Raw genomic sequence first — 23,657 nt, 5'->3', positions numbered from 1 at the left:
TTTATCAAAAATAAAATCATTATTTTTATGTATTTACATGATATTTCCTTCAAATGTTGCTACTAAATCAAAGTGTGTGTGTGTGTGTGTGTGTGTGTGTGTGTGTGTGTGTGTGTGTGTGTGTGTGTGTGTGTGTGTGTGTGTGTGTGTGTGTGTTCAGTGTTCAGAGTTGGACAGGCAGGACAGCCCCGGCAGCCTCCAGCGACGGGCACTGGTCTGAATCCTCAGGTCTAACCAGTCCTGCTGAGCTGCACCCAGCACCAGGCTGTGAGCACAAAGGAAACACTTCTTAACTGGGAGCGACTTCAAGGGGAGAAGTGTGCATCAGGCCCATTAATGTGTCAAAAAAATGATGAATTTCTGCACTACCTCCGTAGAGAGAATGGGAGAACTGTACCTTGGAGCGAGGTATGGCTCTGCGGGGGTCGATGGGTCTACTGGAGGGAGGTCGGTAGGCGTGCATGAGGAATCAGACTGAGGCAGGTCCTCGCCTTCCATGCACCTCAGGTTGGCTATACTGCTCCCCACAGCAGCATCAGTGCTGTCCCCGTTTCTGTCAGCCGGACCTGGAGAATTACAGCAGGCTCATCACCACTGCCTCTCATTGTATTTGTCACATGAATGGCAACCACACAGCCTGTGAATCCTAACAGAACATGTGCTTGGTTGATGAAGGAAAACTTTCTCACAGCCCAACACGCCTCTGAAACGCCTGTGTACTGAAGGAACGAGGGAAATGAACTGTGACGTGTTGGCACATTTGAACGCTGCAGACTGACGTGACACTTACAGCAGCGAGAGAAAGGCTCCCAGGATCGAGACTGCACGTACGGTTTAGCCTGCGGCTGCTGAAGCAGGCACACCACTGCTGAGTCCACCTGCTGAAAAACCCTGCAGGCAGAGAGAGCACCGAGGAACTTCATCACTTATTATTTAGACTCTGCCAGCAAATATTAAAAAGTAACACTTTAATATTTTTTACTTGAACAGACCCAGGAGATAACCAAAAACAGTTGAAGTCACAATGTTTGAGGTGTACAACAAAGATGTGACTAAATACTGAAAATAGCAACATTTGTATGATTATCTTCTTGTGCACATCTGGTCCCAGCACTGCAGCTGCATTTGGAAAACTGAGTCCCACTCTGACATCACGTCAAAGTGACTTATATACAGGGTGGGTCATTCATATGGATACAGCGTAATAACATGGGGATGGTTGGTGATATTAAAGTCCTGTTTGTGGCACATTAGTATATGTGAGGGGCAAACTCCTCAAGATTGGTGGTGACCATGGTGGCCATTTAGAAGTCGGCCATCTTGGATACAACTTTTGTTTTTTCAATAGGAAGAGGGTCATGTGACACATCAAACTTATTGGTAATGTCACAAGAACAACAATGGTGTGCTTGGTTTCAACGTAACTTTATTCTTTCATGACTTATTTACAAGTTTCTGACCACTTATAAAATGTGTTCAATGTGCTGCCCATTGTGTTGGATTGTCAATGCAACCCTCTTCTCCCACTCTTCACACACTGATAGCAACACCGCAGGAGAAATGCCAGCACAGGCATCCAGTATCCGTAGTTTCAGGTGCTGCACATCTCGTATCTTCACACCATAGACAATTGCCTTCAGATGACCCCAAAGATAAAAGTCTAAGGGGGTCAGATCGGGAGACCTTGGGGGCCATTCAACTGGCCCACGACGACCAATCCACTTTCCAGGAAACTGTTCATCTAGGAATGCTCGGACCTGGCACCCATAATGTGGTGGTGCACCATCTTGCTGGAAAAACTCAGGGAACGTGCCAGCTTCAGTGCATAAAGAGGGAAACACATCATCATGTAGCAATTTCAAATATCCAGCAGCCTTGAGGTTTCCATTGATGAAGAATGGACCCACTATCGTTGTGCCCCATATACCACACCAAACCATCACTTTTGTTGTTCCAACAGTCTTGGAGGGATCCATCCAATGTGGGTTAGTGTCAGACCAATAGCGTTGGTTTTGTTTGTTAACACCATTCACATAGAAGTTTGTCTCATCACTGAACAAAATCTTCTGTGTGAACTGAGGGTCCTGTTCCAGTTTTTGTTTTGCCCATTCTGCAAATTCTGTGGCCGATCTGGGTCATCCTCGTTGAGATGCTGCAGTAGCTGGAGTTTGTAAGGGTGCCATTTGTGAGTAGCTAATATCCGCCGAAGGGATGTTGGACTAATGCCACTCTCCAGTGACATGCGGCGAGTGCTACGCTGTGGGCTCTTGCTGAATGAAGCTAGGACAGCCACTGATGTTTCTTCATCAGTGACAGTTTTCTTGCGTCCACATTTTGGCAAATCCAACACTGAACCAGTTTCACAAGCAAGCAGTTTGCTGACTGTAGCATGGGAGATGGGTGGTCTCGTAGGGGGTCTTGCATTGAAATCTTCTGCAATGACCCGGTTACTGCGTTCACCAGATATCAACACAATTTCGCTCCTCACGTGTTAACCTTCGACATGTCAATGGCTGTGAACAAAGAGAAACTTGTAAATAACTCATGAAAGAATAAAGTTACGTTGAAACCAAGCACACCATTGTTTTTCTTGTGACATTACCAATAAGTTTGATGTGTCACATGGCCCTCTTCCTATTGAAAAAACAAAAGTTGTATCCAAGATGGCCGACTTCTAAATGGCCACCATGGTCACCACCCATCTTGAGGAGTTTGCCCCTCACATATACTAATGTGTCACAAACAGGACTTTAATATCACCAACCATTCCCATGTTGTTACGCTGTATCCATATGAATGACCCACCCTGTAGAATCAGCCTCAGTGGAAGAGAACATGACGTCCGCAGTGCAAACAGCAGTGTGTTCATTTCCTTCTTAGCTGGCACAGTGGTGCAGAGGTCTGCACTGCCAAATAACAGAAAGAGTCTGAACCTATCTGGAGTCTTTTTGGGTGGAGTTTGGATGCTTCCTCTGTGCCTGTTTCTTCCCACAGCCCCAAAAGCTGCATATTTACTGACTGTGTGATTCATTGGTGATTTAAAATTGCAGATGGAAAAATGTGACGTTCAGTGGTCAGTAAGACTAGAAAGATGACGGCTTCCACACTCTGAAGCTCACAGTAAAGCAGTGGTCTCAGATATGTGGAGTATGCACAGCTGCTAAGCTTTCATAAAGCACCTTGAGGCGACTGCTGTTGTGATTTGGTGCTATATAAATACAATTGAATTGAATTGAACACGTAGGCTCGTTTGGGCTGGTTTTGGATATTTGTTACTGGTTTGATTAGTTAACAATCAAGAGATTTACAGGGAGATGAAGATGGCAATGAATAAGAGAAAAAGCCAGACGGTGATACCGGAGGCTGAGCAGCTGCTGGTGGAGCTCAGCTGACAGACCATACTGGTTGGACTGGATCATTTCTCTAATAGAGTCAAAGTCCTGCTTCAGCTGAAGAGCGCCCTGCACGCTAAAAACAGAGCAGAAGGACATTTGTCAACATCTGAAGATGGTCTGTGTTTATGTGACGTGAAGAGTCACACGCACATGTACCAAACTGCTGTTTTTAATGATGTCATCAGTTTGTTGGCTAACACCGTCTGTGCTCTAAAACACACCTGAACTTGATCTTCTGTCTCAGGATGTGCTCCATCCATGCCTCCATGAACGCTGTCATCGTTATACTCAATGCTTGGACTCGTGCGTCATCAGACAGAGGGGCCACGCCCTCTAACACTTGACCAATCACAGTTTGAGCTGCCAGAGATGCATATTCACTGGGACTGTTGGGAAAACCTTTGGAAACACAGCGTAAAATGAAAAAGGCCATTTAGAGAGAAAATGAAATACAAACTTTTAGCTTCTGTTGAACTGAGATGCTGCTGAAATATTACAGCAGCCATTTATTTTCAGTGTGGTTGGTGCGAATATAAAAGCATTCATAAGCAATGACACTAACTACACGCTGTAGCTGCTGCTTTGGCAGGACAGCGACCCAAAGCACAAACATGACAGCTGGTGTTCTGTTCATAATACATGGGTGGATCAGTCACTGTGGAAGGAACAGACTGGAAGTCCAACCTGCAGCTGTTAGTGACAAAACTTTGAGTGCAAAACATGACAAAGATCAGGAAGTGTTGGAGCTGGAGCAGTGAAGACAGACACACAGCAAAGAGCCAGGAGTGAGAACCTGCTGCACTCCAGCGGTGTGGCACAGGGTCACCTGCTCACACCTGAGTTTGTGGGTTGTTCTCTCACAGGAAAACTACATTCACTGTATTACAGTCACATAGTACTGAGTGTTACTCCTAATGAAAACATTTAAACACTTTAACAGTCATGAGTGTTTTCCTTTATTATTCAAACCAAAGTCTTCTCTGGCTTAGTCTGAATGATCAGCAGGGCTGATAGAAATATTATAATGATGATCATTTATTGTACTGTTGAAAGAACTCTCTAAAGCTTGTAAATTACAAATATTGAATTCCAAATTATTTGATTATTTATGTGCAATTACAAACTCGGTGTAACTATCTGTGTATAAACACAAAGCTGACACTGTGAGACTTCATCACAGGTGTGATCATCACAGCAGATGTCTTTGTGCAAAGTAACTGAGGATAAAAACATGGAGCAGATTTTCCTGGCCTGGCTTTTTATAGCAGATAAGAAAATCAGATGTGAACCTGATGCTGCTGAAGTGAAGCAGAGCAAAGTTACAGAGGTTTGATTACAGACACAGCTGAGAGTTTGTTATTTGGCATCATTTGTAAAAGTTTACATTTGTTCGATGTTTAACAGCAGAAATGAGGCTTTGTTGTTGGAGTGTTGAGTGATGAAACCTGCAGCGTCAGAATCTGTGAGACGTCGACAGAATCAGCGACGGCGTGTCCGTGCCGTCGGGTGAACGATCCACGCTCTGTGTTTCTGTGCGGACTCTGTAACCTGCTCTCATTTGCTGTTTTAGCTGTTTGATGGTTGCTGAAATAATGTTGTGAGCTTCAACCTGAGATTCTGGCGTTTCTGACAAAAATACATTTATATTTAAAAATGGATTCAGGACTTAATGAATGGATATCACTTTATTGAAACTAAAATCGATTTTTAAACCCAACCCTGATGAGTTTAGCCGAATAAAAGTAACCCCTAAATAACTTCTTCGTTGAACAGTTAGAGCGTGTTTAGTAATGTGTTGATGTTTGCTGCAGTTTTTATGTTCAGAATTCACAAAACCTACAAAACCACTTCACTTTGTTTCACTTTGTAAGAGCCCATCAGACATCACTGGCTTCAAAGGCTGCTGTACTTAAACCATTCCTTAAAGATCCACACCTGAAAACCTAAACACCTGATCACCTGAAACAGAACACCTGATCATCTGAACACCTGAAACAGAACATCTGATCATCTGAACACCTGATCACCTGAACCAGAACACCTGATCACCAGAACACCTGATCACCTGAACACCTAAACACCAGAACACTTGATCACCTGAACCAGAATACCTGATCACCTGATCACCAGAACACCTGATCACCTAAACACCAGAACACCTGATCAACTGAACCAGAACACCTGATCACCTGATCACAAGAACACCTGATCACCAGAACACCTGATCACCAGAACACCTGATCAACTGAACCAGAACACCTGATCACCAGATCACCAGAACACCTGATCACCAGAACATCTGATCACCTGAACCAGAACACCTGATCACCAGAACACCTGATCACCAGAACCAGAACAGCTGATCACCAGATCACCAGAACACCTGATCACCAGAACACCTGATCACCTGAACCAGAACACCTGATCACCTAAACACCAGAACACCTGATCTACTGAACCAGAACACCTGATCACCAGAACACCTGATCACCTGAACACCTGATCTACTGAACCAGAACACCTGATCACCAGAACACCTGATCACCTGAACACCTAATCACCTGAACCAGAACACCTGATCACCAGAACACCTGATCACCAGAACATCTGATCACCTGAACACCTGATCACCAGAACACCTGATCACCAGAACCAGAACACCTGATCACCTGAACCAGAACACCTGATCACCAGAACACCTGATCACCTGAACACCTAAACACCAGAACACCTGATCAACTGAACCAGAACACCTGATCACCAGAACACCTGATCACCTGAACACCTAAACACCAGAACACTTGATCACCTGAACCAGAACACCTAATCACCAGAACACCTGATCACCTAAACACCAGAACACCTGACCAACTGAACCAGAACACCTGATCACCAGAACACCTGATCACCTGAACACCTAAACACCAGAACACTTGATCACCTGAACCAGAACACCTAATCACCAGAACACCTGATCACCTAAACACCAGAACACCTGATCAACTGAACCAGATCACCTGATCACCAGAACACCTGATCACCAGATCACCTGAACCAGAACACCTGATCACCAGAACACCTGATCACCTGAAACAGAACACCTGATCACCTGATCACCAGAACACCTGAACCAGAACACCTGATCACCAGAACACCTGATCACCTGAAACAGAACACCTGATCACCAGAACACCTGATCACCTGAACACCTAAACACCAGAACACTTGATCACCTGAACCAGAACACCTAATCACCAGAACACCTGATCACCTAAACACCAGAACACCTGATCAACTGAACCAGATCACCTGATCACCAGAACACCTGATCACCAGATCACCTGAACCAGAACACCTGATCACCAGAACACCTGATCACCTGAAACAGAACACCTGATCACCTGAACACCTGAACCAGAACACCTGATCACCAGAACACCTGATCACCTGAACACCTAAACACCAGAACACTTGATCACCTGAACCAGAACACCTAATCACCAGAACACCTGATCACCTAAACACCAGAACACCTGATCAACTGAACCAGAACACCTGATCACCAGATCACCTGAACCAGAACACCTGATCACCAGATCACCTGATCACCTGATAACCAGAACACCTGAACCAGAACACCTGATCACCAGAACACCTGATCACCTGAAACAGAACACCTGATCACCTGATCACCAGAACACCTGATCACCAGAACCAGAACACCTGATCACCAGATCACCTGAACCAGAACACCTGATCACCAGAACACCTGATCAACTGAACCAGAACACCTGATCACCAGATCACCAGAACACCTGATCACCAGAACACCTGATCACCAGAACCAGAACAGCTGATCACCAGATCACCAGAACACCTGATCACCAGAACCAGAACAGCTGATCACCAGATCACCAGAACACCTGATCACCAGAACACCTGATCACCTGAACCAGAACACCTAATCACCAGAACACCTGATCACCTAAACACCAGAACACCTGATCAACTGAACCAGAACACCTGATCACCAGAACACCTGATCACCTGAACACCTGATCACCTGAACACCAGATCACCTGATCACCTGAAACAGAACACCTGTTCACCTGATCACCAGAACACCTGATCACCAGATCACCAGAACAGCTGATCACCAGAACAGCTGATCACCAGAACACCTGATCACCTGAACCAGAACACCTAATCACCAGAACACCTGATCACCTAAACACCAGAACACCTGATCACCTGAACCAGAACACCTGATCACCAGAACACCTGATCACCTAAACACCAGATCACCTGATCACCTGAAACAGAACACCTGTTCACCTGATCACCAGAACACCTGATCACCTGAACCAGAACACCTGATCACCAGATCACCAGATCACCAGAACACCTGATCACCAGATCACCTGAACCAGAACACCTGATCACCAGATCACCAGATCACCTGATCACCTGATCACCAGAACACCTGATCACCTGAAACAGAAAAACTGATCACCTGATCACCAGAACACCTGATCACCAGAACCAGAACACCAGAACACCAGATCACCAGATCACCTGAACCAGAACACCTGATCACCAGAACACCTGATCACCAGAACCAGAACTCCTGATCACCTGAACCAGAACACCTGATCACCAGATCACCAGAGCACCTGATCACCAGAACACCTGATCACCTGAACCAGAACACCTGATCACCAGAACACCTGATCACCTGAACACCAGAACACCTGATCAACTGAACCAGAACACCTGATCACCTGATCACCAGAACACCTGATCACCAGATCACCTGAACCAGAACACCTGATCACCAGAAGCAGAACACCTGATCACCAGATCACCAGAGCACCTGATCACCAGAACATCTGATCACCTGAACCAGAACACCTGATCACCTGAACCAGAAAACCTGATCACCAGAACACCTGATCACCTGAACCAGAACACCTGATCACCTGAACCAGAACAGCTGATCACCAGATCACCAGAACAGCTGATCACCAGAACACCTGATCACCTGAACCAGAACACCTAATCACCAGAACACCTGATCACCTGAACCAGAACACCTAATCACCAGAACACCTGATCACCTGAACCAGAACACCTGATCACCAGAACACCTGATCACCTGAAACAGAACACCTAATCACCTGATCACCAGAACACCTGATCACCTGAACCAGAACACCTGATCACCAGAACACCTGATCACCTGAACACCTAAACACCAGATCACCTGATCACCTGAAACAGAACACCTGATCACCTGATCACCAGAACACCTGATCACCTGAACCAGAACACCTGATCACCTGATCACCAGAACACCTGATCACCAGATCACCTGAAACAGAACACCTGATCACCAGAACACCTAAACACCAGAACACCTGATCACCTGAAACAGAACACCTGATCACCTGAAACAGAACACCTGATCACCTGAACACCTAAACACCAGATCACCTGATCACCTGAAACAGAACACCTGATCACCAGAACACCTGATCACCTGAACCAGAACACCTGATCACCAGAACACCTGATCACCTGATCAATGTGGTCTTTATTCAGATCTGTTCATAACTTCCCTGTCTTTTAGTTTGTGCTTTGTCCTCTCGGTCTCTGTAAGTTTTCCACTACTCTGAAACTCCTCTTCCTCTACTGACCGGTATATTATTTATATAGTATATAGTTGTTCTCCACACTTCTCTGTCAGCTTTCCTCTCACCCAAACCTTACAGCCACCTTTTAAGACTCTGGTTCTGGTTTTCTGGTTTCCCGTGAAAGGGAGTTATTATTCACACGGTCACTAAGTGCTCAGAGGAGTTTCTTACCTTACAACATAAATCTACATAAAACACTGAGGTAAACTGAAGTCATACACTCAGATACGAGTACCTGTCCTGTGGCTGGGCTTCCAGTGTACAGCAGGAGGCATGGTGTGTTCAAAGATCTCTCCTGACCTCTGCTTGCAGTCACTGGAGAATGTCCTCAGCATCACAGAAGAGAAGGTCTGACGGACAGTGAAGACACCAACATTACCAGTTAGATGTGGTTAGGGAATCATGTGTGGCTCTGTATAGTCCTGGTATATGATCCTCAGCAACACTAAACACACAGTCCACCCGTCTGCACAGCAGCAGTGAAGCTTTCTGACGTGGCTGTGAGAAGAAAGCAGACAGCTCACCTGCAGAGCAGACCGAGCACGCTCCAGCGTTTCCAGCTGCTGCTGCAGGAGGAGCTGGCTGTGGGTGTGTAGAGCAGACTGCTGGTCACTGTGTGAATTCATCACTAGTGATTTGGTCTGATGCACCATCGCCTCGAATGACTCCCTCATCACCTGCAGACACAAAAAACACATTTAAACTGACACTGAGCTTAAAGATGAACTGTGTCCAAACGTTTTGGCACCACTGCTCAAACTCATTTTGTTTTTTTATTCGAAACGTATGAAATCCTTAATACATGAATATGAAGCAAAGTGAAATAAATGAAACGAACTTTGGGCCAAAAATAAGTACAGCACCAAAGACAGCCATTAGAAGCTCACAGTACATCATGCTTTGCATTGTTTTTACTCCAGTGTTAGTACAAAGTGGTGTGACTATGATCAGAGTTCACTGCATCGTGTTTATGAAACAGCCTTTGCACTTATATCAGTCTCTGATCACCCAGCTCTACAGAACACGTGTTCTGGTTGTAATATATGAGTAACCTACTGTGAGGTCCGCCTGTGTAATAAGCAGGAACTTATTGAGACTCCAGGAGGAGAGGAACTGGTGTGCCTTGGACATCACCCATACAGTAGGCAGCTGCACAGAGGCCAGCACCAAACCAACAGTCTGCCTCTGCAGAGTACAGGGGAAGAGGCTGAAGGGACCTGTGGAGGGGAGACAGACACAACGGGCATCAAGTCAATTTTATTATTATTATTATTTTATGTAGAAACTGTTTTTAAAAAAGAAAAATCAGGCAAAGACTCTGCAATATTAAAGAGAGACAACCACTGATCAAAGCCCACTGACCCATTGATCAGTGGTTGTTGATCAGTGGTCATGAGAATTTGCATAATTATGATGAAGGAACTGAGCTCCCAGCCCATTGTTCCCTCAGTGGGCTGGTTTCAGTCATTATGCAGATGTACTGTTTATAAGTTTGAAACCTGCAGTCAGCTGAGACTGAAGACGTCACCTGGATGTGACGAAACGTTTCTCCCACTAAACACTACGTCCAGATGAAGATATGAGTTGATGTCATTTCCACTGGGTTTGGTTAGAGTGCTGCTGGTGGAACGTTTACCTGAGGCTCTGCTGTGTGACTGACGGCAGCGCAGAGAAGACAGGAGGGGTGGCAGCAGCAGAAGGAAACGCCCCATTGTTGCTGACGTCACATTTTCATCTTTTTCAGATGATGTCACCACAAACGAGCTTCTTTGATTTATCAAACATTTATCTGTCAGGGTTGAACCTAAAGTTCGACACAATTCTGAGGAGAGACGACGAAGCAGAAGCACAGCAGGGGACAGCGATTCAGCTCAAAGTCAGTCTGCAGATAATGTTATTCTTTTTTACAGACGAGCGATGTCCGATGTTATTTATTGTTGCTGAGGAATTAAAAAAAAACACCATAATGTACTTTATATTAGAGCTGGGCGATAGAACGATAACGATATGTATCGCGAAATAACTTTTTCTCGATAGAAAAATTAAATTATTGCGATAGACCTCACCGCGCTCGTCCTCTTAAAAAAAGAAAAAAAGAACAGCCAATCCAAATTAAGTAGTGCAGAGCCGAACCAATCACAGCCGCAGCGTCACGTCAAGCCGCACATGTGTGTTTGTTTGGGAAGCAGCCAGCCGCCGTGCCGCCCGGGTAATGGAGGAAAGGAGTGTGCCGACTAGAGAAAAATCAACCGAGAGCGTGACCGAAGGTTACCGAAGAGAAAACAGATGATGGCTCCAACGCCGGAGAGATTGTTGAACGGAAGAGCCACAGAAGCTCTGTAGTGTGAAGGTATTTCAGCTATTTCAAGTCTGACAAAAACAGAGTAGCTGCACTGTAAATGTGCCGAAAGCAAGTCTGGAAATACAATAAAGCGGTGCAGCTCAGTCTCTGACTGGAAGCGCTGATTCGTCATCCGGCTTTTGTCAGACTAAAGTAACTGTTACAGCTGTTTGAAAAGCTCAGCTATACAACAAGGAGAGATTGAGAATTTCCTTTTAGTTCTCAGTTTATTTGATATTGACAAAAGTTAGTTTGTTTTACAGAAGAACAGACAAAATTGACTAAGATTTATTTTTAGAATTAATATTTTGTTTCTAAGTGGAATTGACAGTTTAGTCTGTTTCATTTGTTCTGTTTTGAAACTTAAACGCTTTAGCGGCTGCCTTTTGTGTAGTTTGCAATATTTGCCTTTATTTATCTGAAAAAGTCTCATGTTCCTTAAGTACATCTACCCTGTTGAACTTATTATGGGAAATAAATATTTAAAAACAAGCTGCTGATTATTTCACATTTTACTTGTGAGCAACGGCACATTTAAATCTTACAAATATAGTTATTTGGCTTATATCGTGATAGATATCGTTATCGCCTGAAATGAAAAAAACATATCGTGATATGAAAAAATCTCATATCGCCCAGCTCTACTTTATATTTATCAACTGTTGGAAATTCTGCTGCTGTTAAAAATGAAGTAAAACATGATTTTAAAAATAACTTAGTGTGTCTGGTCAATCAAATATGAAATCAAAGCTAATGACATCACACCGTGTCTAAAACAAAAATGACATATATGTAAAAACATGTAATATGTAAGGTCAGAGCAGCAGACCGGTCAGTGTGTGAGTCTAAGCGCACTAACCATAGTCCCACTGAGCATGTGCAGTAACCAGTAACACACACAGACTCAGGTCCTCCAGCATGACTTCACTCTCCTTTGGAACTTGACCTACAACACACAACAAGGAGTGTCACACACACACAACACAATTTCATATGCTCGGTTTTCTCCTTTCAAAGAGTTTTGCAGTCGAGCTGCTCTCGGAGGTTTTGCTGTTAACCTGAGTGCTGAGAAGCTCCCCCCAGCTCCTTCTGACAGCACAAGCTGTGATCATTACTGATGAGAGGCTGCGGGATAAAAACACTTTGAAATTAGACGATTCTTTTTTGTGCACACTGCCTCCCCCATCCATCAGGTCCAAATGTGTGCCAGAAGCAAACACAACGATCAGGCACTCAGATTGTGCAGATCATCATTGAGTCTCAGAGTATCTGAGAGCCTTTCCCCGGAGTTTCATAAATATTTAACATAACTGAGAGACCTTCTGTATACTGACTCTAAGTTTAGGCAAAGCTCCAGTCAGCTCAGCGTTTCCCACTCTGCCCCCACTTTCATGTGAATGTGCTCATAGATTAATGTGACCAATCACAAACGTGGATAAGACAACAGAAACGTGTCCATTCCAAAGGAAGAGAAAATATGAAGCAGTTACACACAACGCAGACACAAAACAGCTGCTGTAGACAAAGCAGCAAAGTAAACGTAACAAGGAAAGCAGTGTACAACATTACAGCACTACACGCTCAGCCTGGACTCTACTTTACGTATACATGTCTGCTATCATCAGACGGTGGGCACAGTGGCTGCTGAGGCCACGTTCTTACCAGCGTCTGAAGCCTGACACAGCCGGTGGATGACCTGGAAACCCCTGTGGTGCTCCTGGAGGTTGAGGCTTCCTGCAGTGTGTCCTGCTACAGGGACTTGTAGTTGCAGCCACAGGGCTCTGCTGCAGAAAGCCCTCAGCAGGGTATGATACTGTTCAAGCAGATCAGCAAAGACCAGAGACTCACCCAGGTCTAACCACTGGACTGAGTGAGACCAGCAAACAAGGTCCGGCTCCAGTGTCTTTGTGTCTGCTTCAAACATCTCCTCCTTCTCTGATCTGAAAGATACAAATCACCTCTTAATGTTTAACCATCCTTTGATAGAAACACTGTAGTAGCGTAGGAACATGCACTCGTTTCCATGAATCCTACACCACCTGAAGGTGTTGGTTTCATGCCTGAATGATCATCTCTTCAGAAACAGACCGTGTTTCTTGGCCCGAGTCTGCATTTTTAATGCGTCGCTTTCAAGACAGTACGAGTCGGAATGAATGCATGATATTATCAGATAGTTTAATAGTTTAATAGTTTAATTATTTATATAGCACATTTAATTACAACAGATAGACTGTGTGCGACTGTCCTCCACCTGCAGTTGTCCAGCTTACTATAATCATTAGTTTGGGAATGCCCAACAGGGACAACATAAGAACTGGGAAGAACAAAAAAACAACTTCTGTCAGGAGAAAACTGCTTTCAGTCTTTGTTTCATGGTTTACTTTGTCAATCTTACTTCAAAGAGAATTGTGCAAATTCATGCATGCGGCAAAACAGCACTAACTTCATCATAGCATGAACTTCAAAATATTCCCCGAATGAATCAAGATCGATCAGGATATAACAGCATATTTCTGACTAACAAGGCAGTTCATTCCATTTCTATTAACACTTTCTTTAAAATAACACATTCTGGGGCCGACTTGAAGGATGTGGCAGAAATTAGACCTGAGTGTAAATGTGACACTGGAACCTGTAGAGTGATATTTAGAATCCCCATAAATCCAGATCATGTTTTCATTGTTGTTCATTTTATGAAAAATTTAAACTAATTAAAGTTGAACCTTATTGAGCTTGAAGAAGACGTCAGAGGAACAAAGTAACTTGCTATTTAGAACCTGCCATGAATCATTAATACAAACAGGCGGTAAGAAACGTCGTTTTAAGTAGTTTATGTAGCATTATTACTACTTTGATCTTTAGATCCATTTATTGACCTTGACGAAGAGGTCAGAGATCAAATGTGACATCTTCATACAGCACTTTCTATATGTTTACAATAAACACCACACTTGTACGAGTCACAGTCATAGTCTGCTTCTAAGAATACAGTAGAGGTCTGGCCCAGCATGTAAGGCAGATATGAATGGACTCAACATCCCTACAAAGAATGACGCGGACGCAGAAACACTACCAGTAACATTGGTAGGTGGTAACAATGGTGTGACCATACCTGCTGGTGGGATCTGGCACAGTTATTTCCAGTTCGGCCCATTCCTGTTGAATTCTCTCCACATTTTGGTCTTTGTTCAGTTTCGAGCTCTCTCTGTCTAATTCCACTGGATCGGGTGTATTTGGTACTCGAGCGCTCAAGATCGTTGAGTCAACCTTCCCATTTACCACGTCCGTTGCTGGGGTTTGAAGCGGCTGTTCGTTGAGTCTTTCTGGTGTGGGTGTATGTGAAACCAGCGGAGCCAGCAGATCACTGGACGAAACAAACACCTGAAAAAGCAGCTCTGCTGAGGAACGCTGAAGTTGGAAAATCCTTGACGGTGGCACGCCTCGGAGACGTTGGGAGCTCATTAACAAAGGTGAAGCTGTCTGCAGAAGCGCGCCGCTTTCTAAACGTGTCGGATCAGGTTGAACCAAGTCCAACGCTTCTACGCCGCTCTGAGTAAAAGCAGAATGGGACGTGCGTTTTTGACACCGGTTACTTTGTTCTCTTTTAGAGTTCTCCTCTTTATGTTCTGTATCTGCGGGATTGGCTGAAACAGAGGGACGATTTTCCACGACTGGCTTGTTCAAATGGACATCAGGCGTGTAAACAGGAAGTGTTGTATTTTTATTTTGACAAGACATCTGGAGGGTGGGACGACTTATGGAGAAAAGAGGAGAGGAAATTAGATATGTATAATGTAGCTGCTCCCAGGTCCACTCAGATCTCAATGTGGAAATCCCACAGCTGAGACTTGTGGGGTTTTGAGCACACGTGCAAGTCTCATGGTTGCTGTGGATCTGACAGAAGTAACAGGGCGGCTCTGAAGCCCAGTAGTGCAGCTGCTTGGCTGCCATTTCTGCATGATAGCTTGCTAAAATCATCATTAACTCTTTGACTGAGAAAGGAGAAGGGCGATGGCTTTTGATCCTTGGAAGACTGGAATCCAATGTGGAAAAATGTGCCTGCTGCATTACTGCAGTCTTTAGCTTGGAGGCGCTGTGCTGACCTCTCTGCTCATCAACAACCTGGTTGTAATGATAAGTCCCTGTTAAAATATCCTCCAAGACTTCTTTTGGTACAGAGTCTAAGTCAGTCTGGAATACAGAAGACAGGATCGCTTGGACATAGTGCTCCATCAAAACCAGAGCCTGCAGACCAAGTAAGTCCAGAGATTCCTTGATCTTTAGCAGTAGCCTGGTATGTTGACCAGCAGCACGTCTCAAGAAGTGGTCAGACTGGACTTTGGAAAACAGGCAAGACCAGTGATTGAGATGAACCCTGAGTTCTTGACTCAGTGAACCCAGATCGAGCCTGCATGAAGTTGACGGGGTCTGGAAAAGAGAGCAGAATGACTGTGACTGTGTGAACAGGCACTGGTGGCGATACAGAAATCTAAAAGTCTTTGACAAAGATGTCAAATGTTGGACGTTACAGAAGCATTCCTGCAACCATTTTTAACAATTATCCAACTACAGGTTGTGGCGGACGTCTGTGATCTGTTACACAGACTCTTCATTACATCGCCCAGTGAAGGTGCATGTGAAGACGCAAACGTTCAGCACAACTGGACAGTTCCCTCTGGTAGCCTCTGGCACAGTGTGATGTACAGCGCGTGACTATATGACACAGTGCTCAGTAAGCTTTAGATCACACAGTGCTGAGCGCTCGGCCTCACCTGCTGAGGTGCAAGGTGTTGCCGATGATGTTCCAACAGTCTGCTCACACTGGATATGTAAACCGCTGCTAGCCGAGCCCTCCTCGTGTACTCGTGTATAAAAATCAGCAGGGATCGCTGCTCCAGGAGTCTCCACTGAGCTCTGTATTTACCCTGCAGGGAGGATGAGGAGGGCAGGAGAAGAACCCCAGCTTCATCTGGCATTCCTTTAAAACAGACCTGATTAGGTGGGAGAGAGGAGATTATGAACTCAGTTATAACAAGATCGATGTTTGTTCCAATGCTCAATATTATGGCTTCTTCCCAAAAATGGCAATTAAAGAGTCAGAATGTTGAGGATGTAATCTTTGAAGAGATTAAGCTACGAGAGCTTTCATTCACTCATGTTCTCCTCACACCCATCACAATCCAGTTACACTGCAAACTGTATAAATTCACCTGAGACAGCCGTGCGCTGCCCACCAGCTGCCACTGAGGGGCCACAGAAAGAAGCGCTTGCTGCAGACGCAGCAGGCGCTCGGAGGAGCGGGACACCAGGTTGTGAGCCACTACAAAGTTCTTCTCTTCCTGATCCTGACCGTGACCCCGGAATAACCACTTCAGACTGGGGTTAAAGCTGCTCCTGATTAACACCTCAGCTTGCTGCAAGGAACGAGACATGAACATCTGTAATCAGCAACCCGAACGGGATGATGCAGAGGCCAGTGTGAAGTGGCTTAACATAAACAGTCCTCAGTAAAGGGTCAGGACAGGCAAAAGCAGTCCGAGGAAAACCTTTGAAAAACTACAAGGTCTCACTCCAAATATAAAGAAATCAGGGCTGGGTTGAGGTCAAGACTGAAATGGGAGGAGCTATGTTCACATGGACAGTGGAGGATTAATGTTTATTGATCAATCAGCTTAGTAGAAATTGTGCCGTAGTATCGGGCAGAAAAACAACATGTTGTGCTGCATATATAAATCATACCATTTGCACTCAGATCCTCTGTTTAGCAAACAGGAAGTGAAACTGCTCTGAAAGAAACAACAACAATGAATGATCAGTCGTAGCTCATCCTGCTCGAAATCCCTCACATTTCATTGGTTCATGTAATATGTTCAAGGTACAGTAATACATATATAAAATATATACATATTACTGCAAAGCTGTAACGTTGCCTTGTCATCTTGAACACAGAGGCCGAGGTGTCACTGTTAGGCCTAATCATGTTTTATGTATGTGGCCACGTACATATAATAATTATAGGTGACTGCACACCCACTGCTGAGTTTATAAGTTGGCTCATTGCAAAGAAATAAACAATCGAATTCATTTCATAAACCAACAAAAATGAAAAACATGTTACATAAAAGTTCTAAATGAACTTTTCATGTCATTGAGTGAAATAAGTATTTGATCCCCGAGCAAACGATGACTCAGTATTTGGTGGAGAACAGCACAGCGGTCAGACGTTCCAGGCTTGCTCACATCTCAGCAGCACTGTTGGCCTTCTCCTCTCCAGCTCCAGCTCGCTCCACAGATAGGACTGAGGTCTGGAGACACCCCACGTCTCCATTAAGGTTCCAGACCAAAATGTTGGCAGCATTCAATGACTGAATATCAGATGTAATCAGATTACAAATCAGTCTACAGGTTAGCTCTAAAATGTCACTTTACGATACATTTAGTTTAGTTTTCGTGCATTAAAACCATTTTAGCCTCATGTTCACTGAGATGTTTCCACTATGTCCAGATCCTCACTGTGACCAACGAATGATGAGTGTGTGTAAAACCCTCTGCAGAGACGTTTGATGTGATTCTGCATCACAGAGTCGGCTTAATGCTGAGCTGACATTAAATGCTGCTGTAAAAGTGCTCATATTAAGAGCACAGAATAGCAAACTTGCAACTTCCTGACATTTCAGTGTTTGTAGAAATCAAAACTTCTGCAATGAATTGGCTCTCTGACACTTTACGAATGAGGAAATTAGTTGATCATTTTATTGCTCAGTGTGGTCTCAGTGATCCTGTTTATCTGACTGCACAGTAAAGCTGTAAAAGTCTAAACTGGAACATCAGAGGTTACCGTGCCGCTGTCTAATAATGCAGACACGGGGAATCAGCAGAGCGAGCTGAAACTCATTTTAAACAGGGCTCTTTGTGCATGCTTGTTGTAACTGCAGCTGTGTGAAGCAGGTTGGAATCAATTACAAAAGCATTTACACATTTGTTGCTTACATTCTAGGGTTGTATTAATCGATATTAAACTTAAAATTAAACTTAAATACTCATTTGCAACAGTGTGGATACAAACAGAGCTGTCTCTGCCTCAAACAGACGAGCTTACAGCTCCACCCCTCACTAACAGCTGACGTTCACAACTCTAAGGTCAGTAAAGTTCTCATTTCAGCTGCATTAAAGTACTGAACAGTTCTCAGAAATGCTAACGCACGCTAACATTAGCCATTTCATTATTAGCAGTTATCCAGCAGCCACATTAGCCATGTGTTATCATTAACGTGGCGACTAATGAGGAAATGCTGAGTGGATTACAGGCACACAGCTGTGCAGACCAGTGGGGGAAACCACAGCTAAACTGGGCAGAGAGGCCACAGTGTGGAGAATTAATCCAAGCCGACAGTGACCGGTTCAAACTCTCACAGTGAGCCTTCTGTTTTGTTTTGAATGGTCTTTATTTTAGCAGAACTAATGCCACACAGTACACGAAGCTCATCTTTCCCATAATGCTCTTTGTGCGCTCTGTTATTTGTTGTGCCCTTGGTTTATTAGTAGCTTCTAAAATATATTTTATCTTCACAATCTGTAATGCGAGTCTATCCATCCATTCTCTTCCACTTATCCTCCTCAGGGTCGTGGGCTGGAGCCTATCACAGCACATCTTGGCCATGTCACCAATCATGAGTGTGTTTGTGTGTGTGCAGGCATGTATGTGTATTACCGATCAGGCCTCGCTCTACATCAGCATCTTTCAGTATCTCTGGGATGTTGTGATCCATAGTAGACAAAGCTGTGGAAGGACGAAGCACAAACATGAATTCAAGGCACAGAAAGGGGCCTGTTTATTTCAGAATTCACTCTCCAGCATTTCTGTTGTCACAGAATGTCTATATTCCAAATCATCTGTCAGTGATGTGAATATGAAGAAAAGGTATGAACTCCACAATCATTTTATGAACAGCTGACATCTAAAAAGGCTGCCTGCTATACTCTGTCAGCAATGCCAAGTGTGTCCTCTTTGCTTTCTGTGGATCACACTGTGGTTCAGCCACACTGCTCTCTGCTGTGTCTACACGACAGACTCTGTGACAGTGCTCGCCTGTTTGCTTCAGTGGGGACAGTCTGTGAACTTTCTGACAGATCTTCAACAATAATGTAAACACCACCCAACAACAGGAGCTACATGTTCCAACTTCACTTGTCCTTTTTTTAAGATGACGGTGTAAAAGCTCAGTGTATCCATGAGTCTGTGCTCTTCTTCTGGACATGGAAAACATGCTAATATCTTCCTGTGTCCAACATCGGCAATGATCTAATGGAGTCACCACAGTCAGCTCAACAAAGGCTAGTTAGGGCCAGCAGATGTGTTATTTCCAGCCATCGTACACTTACTTATCAAAACTGTGTTTCTGCGTCCATCTTTGGGGCATCTCGGCTCAACAGAAGAACTTCTCTGGGGAGTACCGACTGGCTTTTTCCCCGCAGAAGAAGAAACGCTGTTAGCTTCATGTTAGCGTTGACACAGCGCTGCTATCCGCACTTGACTGTGGCTAACGTTTCGCCTCACTGGAAGAGCCAGCCAACGATCTTATTATTGACTTACGCCTTTCCTAAAGACGCTCCCGTTAATCCACGAAGGAAGCGTTTAAAATAGCATCTAAATGGCAGAAGCCTGGGAAAACAGGATGTAGCTGCAGCCAATCAGGAGAAAGCGTCGCCAGTTGTTATGGTAAACAAGAAGCGGCGGTGACTCTTGCGCCTGCGTCACTTTTGCTCCTCTACGAGAGGATCCTTCCGCATCTTACGGACATAATTAAAGTAATGGGCTGTAACACCACAGCGATCACATTAAACAGCATGTTGCCTCATTTATCCTGAAAACACAATCGTGATGTAAACAATCGTTTAAAAAAGGAAAGAAAAAATCACTGGTTATTTTCAGGAAAGTTAGTTAATTTACATAATGCATAAGATTAAAATATATAAGATTTTAAATTGTACTCAAAATGTTTCCCCGTCATTTTAAATACAGTGGCCAAAATTGACGTTGCCGGCCACATCTGCAGTCGGCCTTTATTTACAATTTAAATATCGCAAATAGCTCATTGATGCTATACATGACAATTTAACATTTGGTAAATGGACTGATTCTTATATAGCACTTTTCTACTCAAAGCGCTGTATACAACATACATTTGAAGATTTATAGATTTCTGTTTTTTCCTCCATCTCTGCTCCCCCTCATTCTTCTACTTCCTCGCCTCAAGCCTCCTGTCTGTAATTGAAATCAAGGCTCTAACACAGGAAAAACATGCATGAACATGCTTTTTATTCTCTGGACAGATGACAACGAGACGGCTAAATAACAACAACAGGTGGTTAAAAGGTAACATTATGTCAGCTAGCTGGCTCCTAAGCGTCACACTTTCCCTTTGATAAACAGTCCTGCCATCATATAAAAGTTTATTGACTGTTGAGGTAAATGGTGGACTGACAACCTACATGTACTGCAGATGAATGGTGGCCAGAGTTGATTGTCCTTCTTCAGCCACCATACCTAGGATTATGCAGTTGAATCATGAGTGGTAAGAAAACAGAATTCAGGTGGCTACAATCTGTGTTGTTCAGTGGTGCATTATGGGTAATCTCAGCCTCTCACTGAACGTGCTCCTGTAGCACATCATGGAGTGGGTGGGAGGTATTATCCACCATTGTCCTTATCCACCTCTCAGACACCACCCTAAGGGAGTCCAGCTCCGTCCCCACAACATTACTGCGACCCTCCACCTGCTGCCCCAGCATGGCACAAAAGTCCTGAAGACTGTAATACTCATTCATAGACCTGATGCAGTAGCACCGCTATCATGAAGATGATGGCCTCAGCAAGACACAATACAATCAACTCACACCTCACAACCTCCAAATCAAACAAAAAACCTTTGTGGCAAGAAACTTCAGAGAAGTTGTCAGGCCAGTTTTAAGCCTTTCTGCCCAGACAAAGTGTGCAGGTGGAATACACGTGTTGATGTCTGCAAAGTGAAGGACAATAGTAAATCAAATGGAAAGGGAACAGTTCTTTTCCACTTTTTTAGTGAAATGGGCAGTCTCCTTGTGGCCAATACAACATTGCATTCCCTTATTCCCAAATGGTACTGAGGTTAGATTAGATTAGATTAGATAGAACTTTATTAATCCCTCGGGTGGGTTCCTCTGGGAAATTCGATTTCCAAAAAAGCACAGCACCGACAGAAGTTACAGAGTTACAGAATATTATATATATATATATATATATATATATATATATATATAATACATACACACACACACACACATATATATATAAATACAGAGACAATATAAATAAAATATACGAACGGGATAAATAGAATAAATAGGAATAAAAATAAAAATACAAGTGAATTGCACATTTCAAGTATTGAGTCTATTGCACTGTTGACTATTTACAAAAAGTATTGCACAAAAGGTATTGTACAGTGAGGTGCAGAGGCACTACAGCTTAGTTGTTCCCCCCTCCTTTGTCCTCCTGTTTCCCCTCCCTCTCCCCTCCAGAGAGGAGTTAAACAGTCTGATGGCGTGTGGGACAAAGGAGTTTTTAAGTCTGTTAGTTCTTGTCTTTGGGAGAAGCAACCTGTCACTGAACAGACTCTTCTGGTTGTTAATGGCCGTGTGCAGAGGATGCCCAGCATTGTCCATAATGTCCAGCAGTTTCTTTAATGTCCTTTTCTCTCCCACTGTCACCAGAGTGTCCAGCTTCATGCCGACCACAGAGCTAGGTATGAAACCAGAGGAACCCAGTACTGGTACAGAGCCCAGCCAGCACCACGAGCACATCCATGTAAACACCAGCACCTCCCAGGAAAAGGAGGGGAGCTTACGAAAGCAACGTCTCCAGGAGGCTGAGTCAGCAGCGCTATGACAAAACTCTGTGACAAGCTGTAGGCAACAACACTGGCTCTGTGGCTTTAAATGCTCCAAGCTACTGTGGCGTGCAGACATTCACTGTAACAGTTTATAGTAATACAGTCATGTGTGTGCTTTGGATTTGTCTTTTTTAGATACTATTTACATCAGTATTTCTGTTATTGAACAGCTCCTGTGCACATAAATAAAAACAATGTTGGGTTAAATGAGTTTTTATTTAATTTCCAGTCTTTCCTCAGAGTTGCTTGGATTTAGGGAAAACGTTATAGACATAATTAACTTACTAAAGATGGAATGCATCTGAAGACTCCAGTTTGGTCCTGGCCACTTTCCAAGACTGCAGTAAAAGCTATAAACAAGGCTAACTTCACTTAATTTAGAAAAATGCACTACATTAGAAAAGCAATAATAAATAAAGAGTGTAAATAGAGGAATGAAAGTCATTATTGTCGAGTGCATTAATGTTACCATTTAAATAAAATGGCTAAGATTTCTTTTAAAAACAGACAGTTTGATGTTTAATATCATTAACTGAATATTTAAGAAGCCGTGGGTCACGAGTTTTCTTCTAAGATGTGATTGTGACAGAAAAACACAAAGACTAATTTCATTCATAATTATTATACTGAAATTATCTACAAGCAACTTCAGCCCTCATAATCCACCACTGTGGAACAGTAGATATGTGGTATTTAGGAATAAAGATTTATTGCTAAATAAACTGGCAGGAGAACAGAATCTGGTATATGATGCACCTATTAAATGACACTGGTAATATAACACCTGACACCTTCTGCTCCAAATCTAATAATCAGAATCAGGGACTGCAGGACCTTATTGTTCTAAGTCACAAAATGTAAAGTCACAGCTTCCTGAGATTCTGGTGAATGCACATCTAATTAAATTTGTCTAATGTCACAACTAGGAAAGCTTTTACCGGAATGATATCAGCAGAATGGAGTTCCACCGGATCACAGCACTTAAATATAAGACAGTAAGATGTAATTATTTTTATGGGCTATGGGGGGAAACTATTGTGATGCAGTCTCTCTACAGCATTACGAACTCTTCCACCATATGAACATGATATCTCTGTGGACTAAACTGCTGCCACGTGCTTCTTATAAATGGCACATTCCGACATGGTTATATCTCGACTTAGATTCGGACACACTGGTTTGAATATGCATGCTGATGATACGGTAATTTTTACACAAGCCAGAACTGCTGATGATGCAGCCCATCAGCTTTCACTGGCATTACATGATTTACAAAAATGGCTGAATGACTCATGCC

General features: G+C 43.7%; 1 protein-coding gene across 1 annotated transcript; it reads right to left on the bottom strand.

Moving 5' to 3' along the window:
- Positions 1-156: 156 nt before the first annotated feature.
- Positions 157-20,045, bottom strand: ccdc142 (coiled-coil domain containing 142). The gene is made up of 17 exons (XM_085374287.1): positions 19,812-20,045; positions 19,095-19,209; positions 18,735-18,777; positions 16,640-16,843; positions 16,202-16,420; positions 14,526-15,884; positions 13,092-13,362; positions 12,289-12,375; positions 10,725-10,910; positions 10,145-10,305; positions 9,613-9,765; positions 9,324-9,438; positions 3,617-3,794; positions 3,358-3,468; positions 791-891; positions 398-566; positions 157-265 (listed from the first exon to the last, which is right to left on the bottom strand). Exons 2-17 carry the CDS (start codon positions 19,196-19,198, stop codon positions 157-159), a joined length of 3,570 nt encoding a protein of 1,189 aa, XP_085230413.1. The 5' UTR covers positions 19,199-19,209; positions 19,812-20,045.
- Between the last annotated feature and the right edge of the window lie 3,612 nt (positions 20,046-23,657).

Source organism: Diplotaxodon limnothrissa, linkage group LG2, assembly GCF_057381915.1.
Source record: "Diplotaxodon limnothrissa isolate DT_005_m linkage group LG2, D_limnothrissa_male_GT1.1, whole genome shotgun sequence".
In the NCBI taxonomy this organism is placed as follows: domain Eukaryota; kingdom Metazoa; phylum Chordata; class Actinopteri; order Cichliformes; family Cichlidae; genus Diplotaxodon; species Diplotaxodon limnothrissa.
The sequence above is the reverse complement of the archived record's forward strand: the minus strand, read 5'-3'. Positions and strand labels throughout refer to the sequence as shown.